The sequence below is a fragment of the Microtus pennsylvanicus genome, chromosome 15 (assembly GCF_037038515.1).
Source record: "Microtus pennsylvanicus isolate mMicPen1 chromosome 15, mMicPen1.hap1, whole genome shotgun sequence".
NCBI lineage: Eukaryota > Metazoa > Chordata > Mammalia > Rodentia > Cricetidae > Microtus > Microtus pennsylvanicus.
Genome location: NC_134593.1, coordinates 14,578,703 through 14,592,543, shown reverse-complemented (window position 1 = coordinate 14,592,543; position 13,841 = coordinate 14,578,703). Strand labels below are relative to the sequence as shown.

At 50.8% G+C, this 13,841-nt stretch overlaps 3 protein-coding genes across 3 annotated transcripts; 1 reads left to right on the top strand and 2 right to left on the bottom strand.

Moving 5' to 3' along the window:
• Nucleotides 1–1,756: 1,756 nt before the first annotated feature.
• On the top strand, nt 1,757–4,435 carry Emc9 (ER membrane protein complex subunit 9). The gene is made up of 5 exons (XM_075949443.1): nt 1,757–2,150; nt 2,281–2,357; nt 3,813–3,882; nt 3,956–4,050; nt 4,207–4,435. The coding sequence occupies exons 1-5, from the start codon at nt 1,953–1,955 to the stop codon at nt 4,385–4,387; spliced, it is 621 nt and encodes a 206-aa protein (XP_075805558.1). The 5' UTR covers nt 1,757–1,952; the 3' UTR covers nt 4,388–4,435.
• On the bottom strand, nt 4,421–7,347 carry Psme1 (proteasome activator subunit 1). The gene is made up of 11 exons (XM_075949442.1): nt 7,093–7,347; nt 6,298–6,330; nt 6,102–6,164; nt 5,902–6,012; nt 5,783–5,828; nt 5,572–5,669; nt 5,268–5,336; nt 5,124–5,191; nt 4,963–5,017; nt 4,803–4,889; nt 4,421–4,642 (listed from the first exon to the last, which is right to left on the bottom strand). The coding sequence occupies exons 1-11, from the start codon at nt 7,129–7,131 to the stop codon at nt 4,562–4,564; spliced, it is 750 nt and encodes a 249-aa protein (XP_075805557.1). The 5' UTR covers nt 7,132–7,347; the 3' UTR covers nt 4,421–4,561.
• A 2,423-nt stretch (nt 7,348–9,770) lies between these two features.
• Nucleotides 9,771–11,075, bottom strand: Fitm1 (fat storage inducing transmembrane protein 1). The gene is made up of 2 exons (XM_075949444.1): nt 10,758–11,075; nt 9,771–10,408 (listed from the first exon to the last, which is right to left on the bottom strand). Exons 1-2 carry the CDS (start codon nt 11,021–11,023, stop codon nt 9,796–9,798), a joined length of 879 nt encoding a protein of 292 aa, XP_075805559.1. The 5' UTR covers nt 11,024–11,075; the 3' UTR covers nt 9,771–9,795.
• Nucleotides 11,076–13,841: the final 2,766 nt, after the last annotated feature.

Sequence of the window (13,841 nt, the reverse complement as noted above, 5' to 3'; positions counted from 1 at the left end):
CTTGTCAGCTATGCAGGTAACCCATAAACCCGTAGCTTGGAATGTCACAAAGGTATGTCCATCCGATGTTACCATGGGCAAAGCTGTTGGAGGAGGAATTAGCCTTTGGATAGACGGGGAAGCTTTATGGCTGTGGTGTGGGAATTAAGAACAGTTGTGGAGTTGAAAACAAGCTTGGAGGCGAATGAGATCCTGAGATTTCTCAGTGCTGGCAGAGAGGAAGGTCTTAAAAAGGCATTAAACGAGAACATATTACCAGCCATGGGCATTTTTTATCTTTTGCCCTCCCCCAATCAATTTCTGTTTCTACATCTGTTGAGATTTGGGTATTTGTATTTTTTTAAATTGTGACTGTGCATGTGTGTGTGTGTGTGCTCGTGCGTGCGCGTGAGTGAATGTATTCCACTTGTGTGCTGGTGCCCATAAAGACCTGAAGATAGTGCTGGATCCCCTGAAGCTGTGGTTTACAGGTGCTTGTGAGCCACCTGATAGGGTGCTAGAAACAGAAGTTGTAAAGTTGTACCTTGACTGCTGAGTTATCTCTCCAGTCATGTTTTTGAGACTGTTTTTGTTTTGTTTTTAGATAAGTTTTTTTCATAGCCTAGGTTGGCCTCAAATGCACCGTGTAGCTAATGCTAACTTGAACTCCTTGTTCCCCCTGTCTCCACCCTCTGAGTGATGGGATTGCAGTTTAGGGTTCACTTCTGAGGCAGTGGAGACAATGATTCCTCTGCTGTGTGGCCGGTTACAGACTCCAAGGGACTTTTAAATTCAAGCTTGTGTCCAAAATATACTTGATTTTGATATGGACTAAGATCTACTGTAATTTGCTTTTCCCCTCCCCGAACTTAATACTTTTGATGTTCCATCTCAAGGTCTATCTCATCCTATCTTTAAAAAGATTTAAAATATAAAATATGTCAAAAGAACGTGCTGCATTCTTATCAGTTTCAGTTTGGAATTAAGTGCACATAATTTATCCTTAAAAGGTCATGGACTTGTACTTTGCCTTAAAGGTGCTGCACTACATTAAGGAAGCCAAAGGCTTGAAGTTGGGAAGGCTAGGCTGCTGGTTATCGATGGTGCAGGCCCACTCTTTCTATAGCTGGAGCAAGATGAATGGGTTTTTTGTTTTATTTTTAGTTTTTCGAGACAGGGTTTCTTTGTGTAGCTTTGGAGCCTGTCCTGGAACTCGCTTTGTAGAACAGGCTGGCTTTGAACTCACAGAGATCCGCCTGCCTCTGCCTCCCAAGTGCTGGGATTAAAGGCATGCGACACTACTGCCTGGCTAAAACGAATGGTTTTGTCCCCAAGTTTCTCCAGAACACCCAGCGAGGGGCCAGCCCTCTAACCTAGCTGTCTTTGCCCAAAGCCTTTAGGTACAGTAAGAGCTGGTAAACCGGCTAAACCAGCCTGCAGTAGCCCACACAAATTGGAACTGGGTGTGATGGCCGGGGTCTGTAAACCTAGGGCTTTCACTTGAGATGTGGAGGCAGAAGCCTCTGTGAGTTTGAGATCAGCCTAGGCCGAGACTTTGTCTTCCCTCCTTAGAACGAAACAAAATCCAAAGTATAAACCGGGTAGGTTAGCTAATAAGCTTTTGCCCTGTGCGTTCTTTCCTATTCGCTTTAGGCTAAGGCAAGAGAAGCCAAATTTTAAAATTTTTGATTGGACGAAATTAGAACGTCTTGTCCTATCAGAGAGCACTACGGAGGCGGGGTTCTTAAGGGGGATGACCCGGAGCAGGCCTGCGAGCAAGTGCGCCTGCCCAGGAGTGTTTAGAGGAGGCGGGGCTCGGTTCCTCCGGTTGTTTCTGGACCGAGTTCTGGTTCGTGTTGAGGGCAGGCTGCGGAGAGAGGTTTACCTGGTGTTAGAGACAACTTAGACCTAAGCGAGGAGGCACAACTCGCTTGCCGTGGTTGGGAAGCCACACTGGTGGTGCACGGTTCGCTATGGGGGAGGTGGAGATTTCCGCCCGGGCCTACGGGAAGATGTGCTTGCACGCCTCTAGGTACCCATACGCTGCTGTCAACGGGTTGTTGCTGGCTCCCGCGCCGCGGTCGGGAGAATGCCTCTGCCTCACCGACTGTGTGCCCCTCTTCCACAGCCACTTGGCCCTGTCAGTCATGCTGGAGGTTGCGCTCAATCAGGTGTGGCCTCGAGAACCCCGCCCCCCATCCCTACTCACCGCCCCTCCCCAGCCCCCATTCTGTAGGACCCTCAGCCTAAATGCATGCTCGACTCCTTGCAGAGCCTGAATCATTGATTTATTCACGACAGGTGGATGTGTGGGGCGCACAGGCCGGTCTGGTAGTAGCTGGGTACTACCACGCCAATGCTGCTTTGGATGACCAGAGGTGAGTTGGGTAGCTTGGGACGAGAAGGCAGATGATTGTGGCAGGCGTGGGTGAGGTTCAGATAGGCAGACCAGCGTCATTCCTCTTATTTATTTATTTTTTAAGTCAAGTGTTTAGCAGCAGGGCTGTTCACCAGCCATTATACTGAGTACTGGAGTGAGAAAATACCAGAGATGAATATGGCCGTCGAAGGTTCCTGCCGTGGGGGTGGGACATACAGGCGTCTGGTGCTTCCCAGGTTCTGTAAGAATTGAGGAAGTGCAACTAGCGACTTAAAAAGCCCACCATTTTTAAACCGGTATGTGGTGGTGCTTGCCTTTAATCCCAGCACTCTGGGGAGCAGAGACAGGCAGATCTCTGTGAGTTCAGGCCTGGTTTACAGAGGGAGATTCAGGACAGCCAGGGATACAGAGAAAACCTTGCCTCGAAAAAAAATTTTTAAATAAAAAAAAGCCCACCACTTTATACATATATACTACAGACACCAAATACACTTGATTTTGATATGGACTAAGATCTACTGTAATTTGCTTTTCCCCTTCCCGAACTTAATACTTTTGATGTTCCATCTCAAGGTCTATCTCATCCTATCTTTAAAAAGATTTAAAATATAACTATATATATTTGTGTAGCTCTGGCTATCTTGGAACTAATTCTGTAGATCAGGCTGACCTCAAACTCAGCGATCCACCTGCCTCTGCCTCCTGAGTGCTGGGATTAAAGGTGTGCACCACTATGCCCAGCTAAAAATAGTGTTCTGTTTTTGTTTTTTAGTGGAAAGAAGAAAAAATATTAATTTAATATGGCCATACTAGAAAGAGGACAAAGCTCCAGGGAGACACTGCTACTCTTCCCAAGTCTGACTTCTGGGTCACGAAGAGAGATTAAAGTTTAAACAGAGGGACAAGGATATGCATATCTAGGGAGGCAGGAGCAAGGTGTGGCCTTGCCCAACACTGACCTATCTTTAGGTGTAGAATTTGTCCTGTAGGATCGTCTGACAAGTTGTTAGAGCTGTGTGAAATTACTGTATACATCACGTTATATCTGTATACCACGTGCTTGCAGTGCCCCAAGAGGCCAGAAGAGGGCGCTGAATCCCCTGGGGCTGGCCATAAATTGCCATGTAGGTGCTGAGATTCAAACCTAAGTCCTCTGGAAGAGTAGTTAATACTCTTAACCACTGAGCCATTGCTCCAGCCCTCTTGGTTTTAATTTAATGATTAAGGCAAATTGCCTTCCTCAACGCCTACTTTAGATTTCCACTCTCAACAGCAGAATCTGAGCATGTTTCCCACAGCATTCAAGCATCAAGCAGTCGTGCATCAAGCAGGCCCGACATTCCCAGGACAGCTGCAGGGAAAGGCTACAGCTGTGCGCATCTGTGAGACCTGGGAGGAGACCTGGGTCTGCCCTCAGTTGGCTCCTCACTCCTCTGATCTTCCCCCTACACAGCCCCGGGATTCTGGCCTTGAAAATCGCAGGGCGAATTGCAGAAGTCTTCCCTGGTGCAGTGCTTATTATGGTGAGACTTGGGCTTTCCGGTGGGGAGGAAGTAGGGAGAGCATCTTGAGACTCTCACCCCTTTATCCACTCAGCTGGATAATAAGAAATTGGTGACTCGGCCTCGTGTCCCTCCAGTCATTGTCCTGGAGAACCAAGGTCTTCGATGGGTGCCTAAGGACAAGAACTTGTGAGTGCCCCTCTACCTCTATGCTTCTGCGAAGTCCAAGGCTCCCCAGGCCTCCTTTGTCCTTGGTCCTGCCCTGTGGTTTCTTTAGACACAATCCTTTAAGTCTGGGCCTGGCCCCACTGTTTGGCCTCCATGGTTGCTTTGCTTTAATTTCAGAGTGATGTGGAGAGACTGGGAAGAGTCAAGACAGATGGTGGGAGCTCTGCTGGAGGGCCAGGCCCACCGCCACCTTGTGGACTTTGACTGCCATCTTGATGACATTCGGCAGGACTGGACCAACCAGCAGCTTAACACTCAGATCACCCAATGGAGCGGTCCCACCAGTGGAAATGCCTGAACCAGAGGGTCAGAGTACAATAAAGAGATAGGCTGTTGGGCAACCATATATTTATTGTGTTTGGAAGGCAGAGTGGGGAAACCCCAGCAGGAAGAAGATTGGGTACAGTCTATAATTCCCGGTGAAGAGCAGGAAGGTCTCTATTGTACCCCATCACGGAATGAGAGAGGGGGCTCAATAGATCATTCCCTTTGTTTCTCCACGGGGCTTCTTGAGCTTCTCGAAGTTCTTCAGGATGATGTCGTATAACACAGCCTATAGGATCACGGTGGAGTGGTGGAGGTCAGCCACCGGTACCCAGTGGCTCTGTGTCCTAGTTCTAGCTTTGGAAAGGCTGATCTTGTCATCCTCCACCCCAAGTCTGCTTGGCCAGAAAGGTGCTTCCTCCACCCCTGCCCTCCACTCCCCTTCTCACATAAGCATTACGGATCTCCATGACCATCAGCCGGATGTCCTGGTACTCTGCCTCGTCCAGCTCGTGCACCAGCTGCCGATAATCACCCTGCAGAAACCCAGCGTTAGTCCCGACTTGCAACGTGTCTTCCCCAGCTTAACCCGACCTGGGCCTCACCTACCACGTGGGGCTGTTTGGCTGCTTTGGCCACTGCGTCACCCCTCTCTGAGAAGTACCTGTGGGAAACGGAAGCAGTGTGCGTGGAGTAGGAAAGAAAGGAGGGAGCCCAGGCCTATCCCCAAAGGCAGAGTGAGCTGGGGGTGTGGTGGCCAGGCAACTCACTTAGAAATTTGAGTGTGGAAGCCCTCCAGCTTGGTGTGAAGGCTGGTCATCAGCTCAAACACCTTCTCCTGGGAAAGAAAGGGGTGAGAAGGAAACACGGGCTACCTGGGAGGGCTGTGTAGGATTGAGGGGCAGTGCTCTTACCTGGACAGCCACCCCAAAGTTATTCCCATCCTCTATCCGAGGTATCTGTAGTTGCAGCCAGGTAGTGACCTTGGAGCAAAGGAAGGTATCGGGTTTATTACCACCTCCCTTCCTTCCCCTCCATATACACATCCCAAGCCCCAGGTTTCTATTCTTCCCTTGTCTGCCTATAGGGGATGGAGGAGTGCCAGGTCCATGCTGAGCCTAAGGCTGGCTCACTTGCTCTGCCCTCTTCAATGTGCCATTGTCCTAATTGGCTGGGACTAAGAGGACAATGCTGAAGCACGGATGAAACAGAACTCACCAGATTGAGTTGCTCAGTGACATCCTTGATCTCAGGCTTTAGGCGCTGCAGGAGGACCACAATCTTCTCATTGCAGTTGACTGGGCCACAGGGAGGACCTAGAGTGCAATGGGTCAGTTAATAACCGAGCTTCCGAGGGCTAGAAAGCCGAGTGTAGAATGCAAGCTGGAAGTCGGGAGACACAAGCCTGTCTCTGCCTGGGTTCAGGTACCTTTTTCTTCATCTTCCCCCTTCTTCTTCTCATCCTTCTCTTCCTTCTGTGGGGAGGAAGACAGAACTGAGGCTGGGTTTTCTCTATGGTTGGCCCACCTCCCGGGTCTCCCAGCTTGCCTCCTGTTGTTTCTTCCGCTCCTCCTTCTCTTTCTCCTTGACTGGATCAGGTATGGGGATGTCCAGTGGAGCCTTCAGACTGCTCAGGTTGACTTCATTGAGATCTGGCTCCTATAGGTAGAGCTGGAGATGAGGGTGTTCCTCTTATCACATCACACCCCCATCCCAGGCCCCTCCTGAGTCCTTGCAGGACCCTCTACCTTTAAGAATGCATCCAGCTCTGCGATCTTCTTGGGAAAATAGCTCCCAAGCAGGTTTTCTGTCTGTATGAGGTGGTGGAGGAGGATGGGGTCATAATCAAATGCCTTTTCCTAGTGAAGTAAGGGCTCACACCGCCCAACAAGGAAGGGCGCAGCAGAAGCACTGGACGGGGTTGCCGATGACTGTAGGTCTTACCTTGCTACACAGGTCTTTGCGGAACACATCCACCTGTAGGGTACAGGCAACCCTTCAGAAACCTAGCTTTAGGGCCACTTCATTTGAGGGCAGTTCCCTTTTGGGAATAGAGGAGTGGATCCAGCTAAGGCCACTCCTGAAGAGAGATGGGTCCCTCCCTGTATAGGGTGCTCTGAGGTGGCGTGGCAGTTTTCAACACACCTCAATCTGGGGAGAGTTCAGTGGATCCCCGTGGGGGCTGGATTTGGGGAGAACATCCCTTGGGTCACCAGAGTTGTGTAAGGAGAGATAAGAAAGCCCTCTGACCGGGCGTGGTACACCATGCACGCCTTAAACACCAGCACTTGAGAGGTAAAGTCAGGTGGGTCTCTGATTTCGATCGAGTCCAGCCTGATCTACATAAAGAGTTTCGGACAGCCGGGGCTACATAATAAAGAGACCCTGTCTCGAACAAAACAAAACCCTAAGCCAGTGGGCAGAGGCAGGGAGCAGGCTGTGTTCTTCCTGAACTGAGTCAAAGATCTCGAAGTGGCTGGGGCAAGTCCCTCTCCCCGGCTCTGCGTGTAGCCCGGGCCCCAAGCCAGGAGACTTCACACTAGCTCTCGGCTTCATTTCACCCCACTGGACCACAGCCGCCTCACCTACTCCCAGGGGATCAGGTGCGTCTGGCTGCAGGCTAGTAAGCAGACCCCCTACCCAGATGTGGGGGCTTGGGGCTGATCCCCGGAACCCTGGTCCGCTCCGAGCCACGCCTCTCTAATGCCTCTCATCCAGACTCGAACCCGCAGCACTTACCTTGGCTTGGGCTTCAGGATGGACCCTCAGTGTGGCCATGGTCGGAGAGGGCGGGGGGCTAAGCGCCGCACGAGGAGTCTGGAGTGGGCAGCGGGAAGGGAAAGCGAAAGCAGAGCTCGAAACCTGCACAGCCTTCCTTGGCTTGGGGAGCGGAGGGACTGGAGGAGGCGGGGACAGCCTACTGAGGGGCGGGGGCTCCTCCTGCAGCCCGAGTATTGCTTCCGCCCAGCACTCCGGGCTCTCCCCTCTGCGCCCAGGCCCGCCTCCCAGAGCCCGCCTGCCAACGCCAGAACCTCTGCCCCTTCCCACCCCCGCCTTCCATTTCCGGTCGCCCCCTACTTCTCCTGCTAGGGCTAGGGCCAGGGCAATAATAAGCCTTGCTTGGGGGGTTTTAAATCTTCTCTGATTTGGAGCAAGACCTGGTCTCTTCTCGCCTTGCCGGAATGGTCTCGATTTCACCTGCATAGTCCTGCTCACCAAACGACCACGCTGAGACACTGGCACTATCCTTATCCGCACAAAACCATTGTGGCACACTCTAGTACCCTATGAACCACCCCCCCCCCGACAGCTGGGAGTCAGGTCTCTATGATAAAATCCAAACCCCTTTCTTTCACAATCAGCTGTCCCCTTCAAGTTGACGGTCTGTTGCTTTCCACACTCACTCATTACACAAGCAAATACTATGTAGGTAGTGTTTATTCCAGGTCAAAGGCTAAGCCCTTGGGAAATCTACAACACTCTTCCCTCAATGTCCTCACTCATTACGGATGTCAGTTTTTCAGAGAGAATTTTCCACCGTCATCTTTCAGAAAGTACCTTCCCTGCCCAGTTTATTACAAGCCGTCCTGTTTCAGTACCTCCGCAGCACCCGCGACTTTGACATTAACTATTTTTGTTTGTTTTTGTTTTTGAGAGACGATAATATAGTGGTTTGAACAGGGTCAGGCAAGCTTTTTCTGTAAGGGGTTGGTGATGGCTACTTAGGTTTGGGAAGTGTTACCATGTCTGTAGCTGCTCAACTCTGGTACTGCAAGAGGCAAGTAGCCCATGAAATGAATTAGTGTGGGTGCGTTTTAATTAAACCTAACTTATGAACCCGAGATTTTGAGTTACATGTAATTTCCACACGTCGCTTTTTTTTTCCAACTTTTTTTTTTTAAATGTTGAACAAAAAGCCAGGCTTGGAGCCGGGAGGTGGTGGCACAGGTCTTTGATCCCAGCATTCTGGAAGCAGAGGCAGGTGAATCTCTAAGTTGGAGGCCAGCCTGGTCTACAGAACGAGTCCTAGGACAGCCAGGGTTACACAGAGAAACCCTGTCTCAAAAAAAAAAAAAAAACCCAAACAAAAATGGTGTGTGATGGGAGGTGGCTCAGTGGTTAAGAGAACTGGCTGCTCTTCCAGAGTGCTTCTGATCAATCCTCGGCAGCCACACGACAGCTCACAATTGCCTGTAACTCCAGTTCCCGAGGATCCAATGCCTTTTCTGACCTCCACGGGTATGTTCACACACACATACAGTAAAAACACCTATGCACATAAAAAAAAAATCACAATAGGAACACTACTGAACTTATCTCCCTGGGATGTTTGGGGGTTAAAATTGTGTGCGTATGTACATGAGAGTGCATGCACACACATGAGTCCATGGAAGCCAGAGGTGATGGTGTCTCCCTCGCCCCTCCCACGTCTCACTTATTGAAAAAAGGCTCTCATACCAAACCTGGAGCTCACCCCTAAGCTACACTAGCTGGTTAGCAAGCTCCAGGAATTTTCCTGCTTCTGCCTCTGCTGCACTGGGATGACAGATGCGTGCTGCCATACCCAGCGTGTTTTTTTTTTAAATATTTATTTATTATGTATACAATATTCTGTCTGTGTGCATGTCTGCAGGCCAGAAGAGGGCACCAGACCTCTTTACAGATGGTTGTGAGCCACCATGTGGTGGCCAGGAATTGAACTCAGGACCTTTAGAAAACCAGGCAATGCTCTTAACCATTGAGCCATCTCTCCAGCCCCCCCATGCCCAGCTTTTTATATGGGCTCTGGATAACCAAATGCTTGTCCTTAGGCTCGCACAGCAAGCACCGTACCCGCCAAACCATTTCCCCAGCCTCTTAATGTATTCATTTATATAAATAATATATACACTCTTAGAACAGTGCCTGACGTGCAAGCACCAGCAAGCATTTGCTACTTGTGTGTTTCTCTTTTGCTTTCTCCAGAGCTGATCTGCTTCTGAGCAGCAGAAGCCTTGTTTGTCTTGTTCACACGGCACAGAACTATGCCTGGTTTAACACACCTTTGTGAAATGAATGTGTGCCATCCTTATGAGACAGAGGTAGGAAAAGTCCTGGCGTGAGCTGCCTAGAGAGGCAGGCTCCTAAGGAAATCAGGAGTCTGTGACGGAGGCAGGAAAAAAACGAAGTAACCAGGTTGGAGACGAAGCATCTGCCAGTGGAAAGCTTATAAACACACCTAAGGGCAATTACTGGCCTCCGTGGAACCAGGACTTGACAACACAGCTCCAGAAAGCTGGAAGTCGAGTTCAAGAAAACACATTCAAGGTCAACGACATTCAGGGAATGATGAGGAGGGACTGGAGCAAGCGTCTATCAGACTATTTTCTTACCCCTCCCACCCTCTTAGGCCTGACAAGAACAGGAAGAGCCAGAGCCAGGCCTGGTATGCTTTTATTTCTTTCAGTTATGTTTGCGGATTGAGCGGGATCGGGGGAAGAGCCCATGGCCTGGGATCCCAGGAGACCAGGGCTGGTGGTACCAGCTACCATAGGTAAGGTACCAGGCAAATGTGCCTACTGCTGCACCCACCACCTTGTGGGTGTATTGATGGAAGTAGATGACAGTGCAGAGCAGCAAGAAGTTCCAGAGGCCCAGCAATAGCACATTGAGTAGGAAAACAAGGCGCAGGGGGGCCCCAGCTGGTAGCCCGTGGGCCAGGTACTTGGCAAATACAGCGGCTTCCTCAGCCATGAGGAGGCAGCAGAAGGTGAGCAGGAAGGTGTGGGAGGAGACAGTGTAGCCTCGCCACTGGTGGCCGGCTGCCAGGCAGCTCCTGCGGTCAGGCAACTCATGCAGCAGTAGGCCCTGGGGCAGAGGCTCGAAGCAGGAACCGGTCAGGTCCTCGATGAGTAGAAAGGCCCGGCCGGCCCCCCGCCAGACAGCTGCCCCCACCACCAGTCGGCTCAGGTGCCTGGCTGTCACTGCCACGCGTCGTGTAGCCAGGAACACCACCAGCAACACAAAGCCCCCCAAGAAGGTACATGTCCAGCCCCATGCTGAATTCACAAACTTTCTGTGGGCAGAAAGAGGGAAAGCATCTGATGAGCCCCAGTCCCATCTGCCTACCTTGATCTGTGTTCCACACCCCATCGCTAGTTCTCTTTCCAAGCCCCACCATTTCCACATTGCCCGGCTCCTTAGAGGACCACTGGGCATTCTAGGGTCCACATTTCCTCTCAGTTCTTTACTTCCCTTGCACCCCCAGGCTCTGTTCCTCTCCTCCCTCCTCTTCTCCCCCGACCTTCTCAACCTCCTAGCCTATTTTTAGTGTTCCGACTGGCAACAGAACAGAGAGGCCTGGAGAAGGAAGCCGGGATCCGAGAGTATAGGGAGCCAGCTCCCCTGGACTCCAGTGGACTCACATGTTGAAGAAGTTGCCGTGGCTAGCGAAGATCGTCCGGGAGTTGACATGAAACTGCAGAAGGGGCCCAAAGATGACCACTGCTGCCAACCAAGCGTGGTAGAGGCGCCGTAAGCAGGGGCTGCCTAGGAGGCGCGCGGCTTGTTCACTTCCAAAATACAGTAAGGCAGAGGCCACCCAGAGCAGCGCCTTGACCAGGCACCCGAGCAGTGCTCGGACTCGGGTCCCGGCCCCCGGCCCTGCCCCCACCATCGGTCCCCGGTCCATGTTCCCTCCCCTCCCCACTAACTGCCTGCTCCGCTGGGAGGCTGAGGAGGGGCTAATACTGGTCCCCCTCGGACAAGGATAGGCAGTGACAGGTGTGGAAGACACAGGGCAGAGCCCTGCTGGCAGCTGGCAGGCAGGGAAGGGGGGCAGTAATGGGCCAGTTGGAGGGCTGACAGCATGGTCCTGGCCTTGGGTGTGTGGAAGTGTGTCCTGACACAGCCTCTGTCCTTTCCTGTTAGCTTTGAGTTCTCAGTTCCAGCCACATTCCAATTCATGTCTCAGGACAAGGCCTGCTGCTCAGGGCTGTCCTGGTCCACACTCAGCTGGGGTCTGCTTGTCTTATTTTGGCCAGCTGAAGCCCATCTACCTTCATCTCAGCTCTACCTTTTTCCCTCCACAGGGAACCTCGGATGCCAGTGTTAGGCAGGGTTCTCTAGAGGAGCAGAGCAGATGGAATCCATCTGAATGAAAAGGGAGTTTTACTAGAGTGGCTTCCAGGCTGTGTCTGCCTCATGTCAACAAGAACTATCTCCCTACAGAAAGGCTACCAGACAGGCAGTTCTTCAGGCCATGGTCTGGTCTTTGGTCTGTGGGAGTCCCCAAGAAGTAGGTTCTGACACCTGGGAAAGAACGCCTCGGCATCATCAGGATAGATACACTCACCAGGGAGAGTGAAGGCAAGCCGGCGAAAGGCGAAAGCTTCCTTCTTCCACGTCCTTTAACTTGGGCTGCCACCAAACGGTTGGTGGTTCGTCTAACCCCAAAGATTCAGATTATCCAAACAAGACAAATTCCTCACAGGTGTGCCCAGCTGCTTCTGTTTTAGTTCATTCCAGATGTAGTCAAGTTGACAACCAAGATTAGCCATCATTGTAAGACATTAAAACAAACCAGCAGACTTTATCTTTCCCCTAAATGTGGGTCCTTCTCTTGGGCTCTGAGAACAGTGAGGTGTGTACAGAGTTTGGTGTCATAGGCAGGTCATGGAAGTGGATTCACTGGGGTAGTCATAGTTATGGTGGCCCTAGCAGCTTAGCTAGGCTCCTGTTCGCACCCAGATGAAGATCTCTGAAAGGCCAGTTTGTCCCAGGATGGCTGTGCACACCGATGGTGGCAGAATACAGTGCTCAGGGCATGATCTAATGGGCTGCAGCTTGTGTTCATGATGATAAGAATCAGTGGGTGAAATCCAGGTGCCTTGAGAAGGGCACTTGTATGGAATGATGGTGGCCATGGCTGGGTGATCCCAGTCCTCCAAGGTGATGGGTAAAGAGCCTAAGACAAAATTACCCAATCTGTTATCCATCAAACTTTTTTTTTGCTTGTTTGTTTTTTGAGACAGGGTTTCTCTGCGGCTTTGGAGCCTGTCCTGGAACTAGCTCTGTAGACCAGGCTGGTCTCGAACTTACAGAGATCCGCCTGCCTCTGCCTCCCTAGTGCTGGGATTAAAGGCGTGCGCCACCATCGCCCGGCTATCCATTAAACTTTAAATGTGGCTGGGTGGTGGTGGTGCACGCCTTTAATGCCAGTACTCATAGGCAGGTATATCTCTGTGAGATCGATGCCAGCCTGGTCTACAGAGTGAGTTCCAGGACAACCAGGGTTATACAGAGAAACTCTGTCTCTAAACAACAACAACCAAATGAACAAACCAACAAAAGAACCCCCACCCCCCAAAAAAACTTGAAGTCAATTCTCTAGTAAATTACTTTGGGTCCCCTGGTTGACACAAACCTGGCCTCTCAGACTGAGCCCTGGGCAGGACCTACCTATGAAGTACCTGTTACTGGGTAGCTGTTTCAAGGTGGCTTGTCACTTTCTTTCCTTATTCCGTAAAGCTGGGGTTTCAGAGCAGTGAAGGCCCACAACGCAGTGAGAGGAATGAGTGAACAAGGACACCCAGGTTGTGTGCCCCACTGTGGTTGGGGAAAACCCACTAGCCCCCCTCTTCTTATTCATGCTACTGGGGATCAAACACAGTGCCTCAGGTATCCTAGTCAAGTACACTACCACTGAACTGTACCCCAGTATTCTAGTCAAGTACACTACCACTGAACTGTACCCCAGTATTCTAGTCAAGTACACTACCACTGAACTGTACCCCAGTATTCTAGTCAAGTACACTACCATCGAACTGTACCCCCAGTATTCTAGTCAAATACACTACCACTGAACTGCACCCCAGTATTCTAGTCAAGTACACTACCGCTGAACTGTACCCCAGTATTCTAGTCAAGTACACTACCACTGAACTGTACCCCAGTATTCTAGTCAAGTACACTACCACTGACCTGTACCCCAGTATTCTAGTCAAGTACACTACCATCGAACTGTACCCCAGTATCCTCCTAGTCAAGTACACTACCACTGAACTGTACCCCAGTATTCTAGTCAAGTACACTACCATCGAACTGTACCCCAGTATCCTCCTAGTCAAGTACACTACCACTGAACTGTACCCCAGTATTCTAGTCAAGTACACTACCACTGACCTGTACCCCCAGTATTCTAGTCAAGTACACTACCACTGAACTGCACCCCAGTATTCTAGTCAAGTACACTACCACTGACCTGTACCCCAGTATCCTCCTAGTCAAGTGCACTACCACTGACCTGTACCCCCAGTATTCTAGTCAAGTGCACTACCACTGACCTGTACCCCAGTATCCTCCTAGTCAAGTACACTACCATCGAACTGTACCCCCAGTATTCTAGTCAAGTACACTACCACTGAACTGTACCCCAGTATTCTAGTCAAGTACACTACCACTGACCTGTACCCCCAGTATTCTAGTCAAGTACACTACCACTGAACTGT

Bases quoted from the DNA above. Each gene is read 5' to 3' on its own strand.
- Emc9 (XM_075949443.1), top strand. From the start codon at position 1,953: ATGGGGGAGGTGGAGATTTCCGCCCGGGCCTACGGGAAGATGTGCTTG. The intron at 2,151-2,280 runs GTGTGGCCTCGA...TATTCACGACAG, and splicing joins TGGAGGTTGCGCTCAATCAG to GTGGATGTGTGGGGCGCACA. The intron at 3,883-3,955 runs GTGAGACTTGGG...TTATCCACTCAG, and splicing joins CTGGTGCAGTGCTTATTATG to CTGGATAATAAGAAATTGGT.
- Psme1 (XM_075949442.1), bottom strand. From the start codon at position 7,131: ATGGCCACACTGAGGGTCCATCCTGAAGCCCAAGCCAAG. The intron at 5,829-5,901 runs GCAAGCTGGGAG...TCCTCCCCACAG, and splicing joins AGCGGAAGAAACAACAGGAG to AAGGAAGAGAAGGATGAGAA. The intron at 5,192-5,267 runs GTAAGAGCACTG...TTTCTTTCCCAG, and splicing joins ACTTTGGGGTGGCTGTCCAG to GAGAAGGTGTTTGAGCTGAT.
- Fitm1 (XM_075949444.1), bottom strand. From the start codon at position 11,023: ATGGACCGGGGACCGATGGTGGGGGCAGGGCCGGGGGCCGGGACCCGA. The intron at 10,409-10,757 runs GTGAGTCCACTG...TTCTGCCCACAG, and splicing joins CACGGCAACTTCTTCAACAT to AAAGTTTGTGAATTCAGCAT.